Source organism: Camelus ferus, chromosome 25 (assembly GCF_009834535.1).
Source record: "Camelus ferus isolate YT-003-E chromosome 25, BCGSAC_Cfer_1.0, whole genome shotgun sequence".
Lineage (NCBI taxonomy): Eukaryota > Metazoa > Chordata > Mammalia > Artiodactyla > Camelidae > Camelus > Camelus ferus.
Window position 1 is genome coordinate 7445466 of NC_045720.1, and position 6000 is coordinate 7451465.

The 6000-nt window shown below is 41.5% G+C and overlaps 1 protein-coding gene across 2 annotated transcripts in view; it reads right to left on the bottom strand.

The window, feature by feature from the left end:
• The window catches only part of PHF20L1 (PHD finger protein 20 like 1), a 77004-nt gene extending 71278 nt beyond the window's left edge, over window positions 1-5726 (bottom strand). Inside the window, exons 1-2 of one of the 2 annotated variants that reach the window (XM_032468128.1) lie at window positions 5449-5721; window positions 3242-3357 (exon numbers count right to left, since the gene is read on the bottom strand). In XM_032468128.1, the coding sequence (XP_032324019.1) occupies window positions 3242-3324 (83 nt within the window). In that variant the 5' untranslated portion in view covers window positions 3325-3357; window positions 5449-5721. Of the gene's footprint in view, window positions 1-3241; window positions 3358-5448 lie in introns of both variants that reach the window. The other variant, XM_032468127.1, reaches the window with a different exon arrangement.
• Between the last annotated feature and the right edge of the window lie 274 nt (window positions 5727-6000).

The window sequence follows — 6000 nt, forward strand, 5'->3', positions numbered from 1 at the left end:
GCAAAAGTAATAAATCACTACTTTCAAAAGTGGAGTGTACTTTCAAAGATGAAATATCTTTCTGAACTTTAGAGAATGTGTGATATGGCTCGCTCAATGAATAACAATGTACTCTTTCAAAGAAAAACAGGTTGCGTCTCTCTATTAAATCAAATCTACCCCAAACCTAAACGTGGGAGCTTAACTTTAGTTTATTTCTGTCCACTAAATTTGGAGTTTATCCTGTTATTTCTAAGGCACATACTAAAAAATATCCTCCTTTTTTTATATAAGAAAAGTCTTCTACACGTAAGACAAACTGGCGTTTGGGTGCTCCACTACCACAACTTGCCCTTTGTACGTCTCTCTAAAAGCTAATGCATCAATATGTGATGAGTTATTCTCTTAGTAACAGATATATTGCTACTTGTAAACATCTTAGTACAGAGGAAGGAATATTTGCATTCCTGCTTGTCCCTCCCTGTCCAATGCCTATAATAATTCAAAAGACATTTATGTCAGATAGGACCTCGATACTTTTCCAACTGAATGAATAAATACGAAAGACTAAGCATTCAGTACGGATGCAACAGAAGAGAATACGCAGGAAAGCAGAGAAGGAGGGACGAAAGAGGGAAGGGAATGAGTTCAGTATATTCTCAGGGATTATTTTGCCCTCACAAGAATATCAAAGTTTCTCAACACTTATATAGTCCGTCTATAATTTTACCTGATATTAAAGCAAAAATTCAAGGAATTTATATGGAATACAGAATGGCCCTTAAATGAAACAATATAAAATAAAGTTTATCTCATTTAGAAATAAAATCTGCTAAGAGCACCATGTCTCACAGACCTTCTTTTGTGCCCCTCATAAAATTCAGTAAATCTTAGCAATTAATTAGTTGTCCTACAGCAAAGCACTTTAATACTAAATTAAAGGGTCACCCAAGCCTAAACAGTTCTTGAGATTACTGACATTAATAAACAAAGTGACAACAAAATTATTTCTTTTCAACTACCTAGAATATGTATTTACTCTGAACTCTTTTTTAATTGAAATGCCACTATAGCAGAATGCCAAAATCTTCATTTAAATGAGTTCATAAAAATCAAGCTGACAGCAAGTTTCAATGATTATCACATGTGATTTATTTTGGCTAATGTTTACATACTTTAAAAAGACTGTTATTACTAGGGTCATCAAAATTAAATCTAAACTTCATCACTGAGTACATCCGAATGATATCACGCTAAGCACTTACAAATGTTTTGGTCAGAAGCACAGATAATGAAAAAATTAAGCTACAACTGTCATCTGTTCTTTGAAATTCCAAATATTCTAAAAGCGAACTCAGACTTGATTTTAAAATTAATTCTTTTTTATAATCTTTTTGATTAACTACTGTATCATGGATATAACAGCTGTTGAATTAGAAAATGTTTCACCATAAAAAGTGAGTTTTTTACTAATACCAAAGTTAATTACATCAATACCCCTCAAGGCCACTGAGAGAACTAATGAACCACGTGCTTCTCCAAAACTGGAAGCTAGTTCAGCTGCAACTTTGTCGGTTTGCAAGAATAATATGAATTAACTAGTAATTCAAAAAAGCCAATGACTTTAAAAAAAGAAAAAAATAAATAACAAGAATAACTAAGATTAGTATCAAAGAAGTAAGAAGTAGCATTTCTCATACTCTTGCATCACAAAGAGGTTCACTAGTGTGTGCCTTCAGAGAAGTAAAAAGCTTCTTTGGTCAAATCAGAATCAAAGAGAGCCAATTACTGACTAAAATGGCATTTTCTGTTGTTTGGTCTAATGCAGTGGTTCTCAATCAGAAGCATATCTGCTCCACCCTTTCTCTACCTCCGGAACATCTGGCAACATCTGGTGACACATTTTACCTTCAGGACTAGGAGGGACGCTACTGCCTGGTTTCCAGGAGCTTCCCAAGCCCTTCCTGAGAACACTGCGTACTCTCCACCTAATGAGAGTAACTATTAAGTCTCCTAAGAAGCAGCACTACCAGAGATGCAGCTTGGAGGCATGGGGCCAAATGACGGTTTCTTCCCATCTCAAACTGCAGTTTCAAACAGTCCCAAGCAGAGCCCATTAAGCTGGGGGCCACGGATGTGTGCAGAGTTCTAACACCAAATGCTAAGAGACAAAAACCCCAGGCTGGTCTAAAGTCAAATATCATGACTAAACAAGATTTCTCTGCCTGCCATTGTCAACTCAGGAAGTTGACCTAAGAGAAATCAATCAAAGACAAATCTACAAAATGCCCACTACTTTTTTAAGGGAGTCATAGTCAAGAGGAGAAAGAAAGAAAAGAAAGAAAAGAAAGAAAAAGAAAAGAAAGGAAAAGAAAAGAAAGAAAAGAAAAGAGAAGAAAAGAAAAGAGAAGAAAAGAAAGTCTGGCAGCCTTGCTAAACTGCCAGACCCCTTATCAAAATAAATGGGCTTCAAGAGGAGCTAAGCCTGAACCACTCCCAGGAGAAGAGCCTCTCCAACGCCCCTCTCAGAGCAGGGGGCTGAGAGTGGCACTGGAGACATCACCCAGAGAGCAGAACTAGAGGGAGCTAACCGGAATGAGGGGGGCATTCCCTAGCAGAACAAGAATCCTCCTTATTCCTACCGAGGCCCAGCGATCCTTGTGTGCTGTTTCCCCTTCTCATCTTTCCAGGTGGTGGTTTCACCTCAGGTAACCAATTTCTCCTACTCCATTGTATACAGGGGTATGTTGGAGGTGTCTGAATTTGTCACTTATCACAGACAGCCAGTATAGGAGAAGAAATAAGAGAAGGTCTGAAAGGACTAATCAGGTAAAACTGGGGACAGTGATAACCTGACTTCAGGCCCCTGTGCTCTGGAGAAGGAGGTAAACTGAGTTTTGGTTTTACATGGGATAGTGAATAGTGCCTATGCTGACCATCAGTATATTCTGTAGTCTGAAAGACCACCTCTAACATAAGCCAGGAAAACAGATTTACATCAAGTTTTATCCCAAACCTGAGAACCAGGTTATCTGGATTAATCCTCTCCCTCCCACCACCAACAGAGCTCGTATTAAGTACACAAGAGTACTGCTACCTGCAAAATCAGTTGAAGAGTAAGAAAACTAAAAAACAATGTACATGTTTATTCAAAATGTGAACATGCCAATGTTTCTACCACTGTCAGAAGAACAGCAATTAACCAACCCATGTAAGACTACAGATATTGTGTTTTAAGTCAACAGCTCAGTATTTTCCATACCATTTTTGTAAGTAGTCCAGTGCCTCCAAACGAGCACCAATCTCAAAAGTGATTCCAGGACGATTTGGGGGCTTTTTACTCATCTTGAGATCCTATTCTTCAGGATTCTCTTTTCACTACCTCAAGAGAAAAAAAAATAGTTAGATTCTGATGCATAAAATGCATAAGGGATTAAACAGAATTTTTAAAACATTACATGAGATGTTAAAATAATTGTCAAATTTTTAAGAAATTTGAATGATTACCAATATCTCTAGGTAAAGTACTGTGCAATTTGCAATCTTAACAATGAATTAAGAAAAAGGACATCAAAAAGACAACCACTATAAAAAAAATTAATAGATGGGGATTAAAACTAGCTAATGGCTAAAATGCTTTAATTTTAACTTGAAAATATTCACGAAAATTCTCCACGTTAATGGCTGAAAATGTTTTTCCACCTTTGAAAAATCAAGACAACTCAGTGTTCTGGAATATGACTACCGAAATTCTTGAGAACAAATTAGCCTAGTTTCCCAACAAATATTTATTGAGTGGCTTGTAACAGAAAACACTTGATAAGAGACTAAAGAAAGCAAAGGTGGAAGAAGCAATAGACACACTTTTCTTCCAGCGAAGATTTTAATAATTTCTTCTGTGATTAGGATTTTTCATTACCTATGATCTCCCACCTTGCAAAGACCCAAAATCAATTTCTTTCTCAGTCTTCACATTCAATAAGCAACAATGATATGGATTTTAACTCTGAAAATTTATTTCTACTATATTAACAATAAAAGTTGTTGTACATTCAAACAAAAAACTACAAAGGAATACCTATTCCTCTCCAGACCATCAACATGTGGAATATTCGCTATCCTTTTGGCCAGTTGCCACCCAGCAAACTTGAGATAAGTCACATTTTCACTACCTAGTACCTGAGGAATAGGAATGCATTTTGAGATAGCCTAATCAAAATATAACATGTAATCAGAAATGCAAACCTACTGTGAGCGGGGGAAAGGAGAAATCCCTAAAACCTTTTTTATATTTAGAATTACTAATGACCATGCTCCCTCCTAGTTTAGAAAACACACAACTGTGTAATGTGTTTTCAATGGTTTTGTCACAATTCACAAGGGACAAAACATAACAACAAACATAAAAAAAACCAACTACCCCTTCAAAGAATTTGACAGGTAAGGGAAAATACATGCCATATTTGTTGCATGCCAAATACAACAACAATCGTGCCATAAAAATACGTAAAATCAAACTTAAATTCTGGGGCGGAGAGGTGGGGGCAGACAGCCTCCTGCCCATCGTGGCAGCAACAAAGATTAATGTTAACAATAAGTTCGGCCAGAAGGCATTCGTTGTAAAAGAAACAAGAGTATAAATATTTTTAAGAGCAGTCTGGTCAGTGTGCAACATACAAGGCAGTTACTTAATTCTGTAGAAATCTAATCCATCTTTTCTGCTGTTCTTCACAGGAAAAACTTAGTTAAGGGGTAACTGACCAGTTACACTAACATTTTCTAGGATAAAACTTACAACCCACAAGAAGTGAAAGAGTTAAGGAGATAATCTCCCAGTGATAATTCTGGATGGGGTACCAGAAAAGGCAAGATTTCCTTTTTCTTGGGTGGAGAGGGGAGGATGGGGAGGGATTTGAATTAACGAAAAGTAAGACAAAGTAAGACAATCTATTGGGAGGCAAAACTTGAAGCAAAAAGAGAAAGGGAGACAGAACGGAGAGGAATAAAATCGGGAAAGAAAACGAACAAGAATGCAAATATATATAAGGATGGTGAAACTTGTGGACCTAACAAATGACAGAGAAGAGAAAATTATTAAGAAGATAAAACGCTAGGAAAGTGAAGCGACAGTCACAGAATGGCCGAGGAGACAAAAAAAAGGTCAAGGGACGGTGATGTGGGGCGGGAAGGTGTTGGCCAGGGACGCAGAGACGGCCAGGAAAGGCTCTGACAGGGCTGGCTGGGAGCAGGAGACGCCTCCAGGTTTGACAGCAGTCCGGACCTCGGCAGGGGGGGAAGAAGGGAGGGGGAGAGGGAGCGGCTGCGCCCAGACAATAGGGGCGGCGAGTTACGGGGAGAGACGCGGGCGGGGAGCCGGCCGGAGAGAGACATCAGCGCGGGGGCGTCCCGAGCAGCCAGGCGAGGGCCAGGCGGCCTCCGGGCCCTGCCACCGCCGCCGCCGCCTCTTACCGACTCGGCCTCCTCTTTGCACAGTTGCCGGGCCGTCCGGGACCGAGCCGGGGCACGAACAGGACGGCCAGCCCGGGCCTCCGCCTCCGCCCAGGCAGCGGTCAGGGAGGGAGCTGGAGCGGAGCGAGCTGAGGCCGCAGTGCGGGGTCGGGCCCGACGTCGCCCGGGAGGGAGCAGGTCCGAGCCCTCAAGCCCGCTCGGTGTCCGCTGCCATCGCCTCCTCCGCCGCCGGCCAGCCCTGACGCGACGCCGGGCCCGGCGACGTCAGCCGCCCGCGACGCGCCGGAAGCGGGCCCGGCCGCGTCACGTGACACGCGAGGGTTGGGCCCGGGCCGCGCAGCTGATAGGAGGGCCGCCCTGGGAGGCGGGGCTTTGTGGCAGTTGGATGATGCCTAGCGGGAGGGGCCCTGGTGAGCGGAGGAAGGAACGCAGGCTCCAGGACCCCACTGCCAGTTGTGAAGTGTTGGACCTTTGAGAGATGAGGATGAAGCCCATTGAAGGTTATTGTTGTTAGTTTTTTGGGAACCAGTTCCTCAAAATTCCTTAATTCCA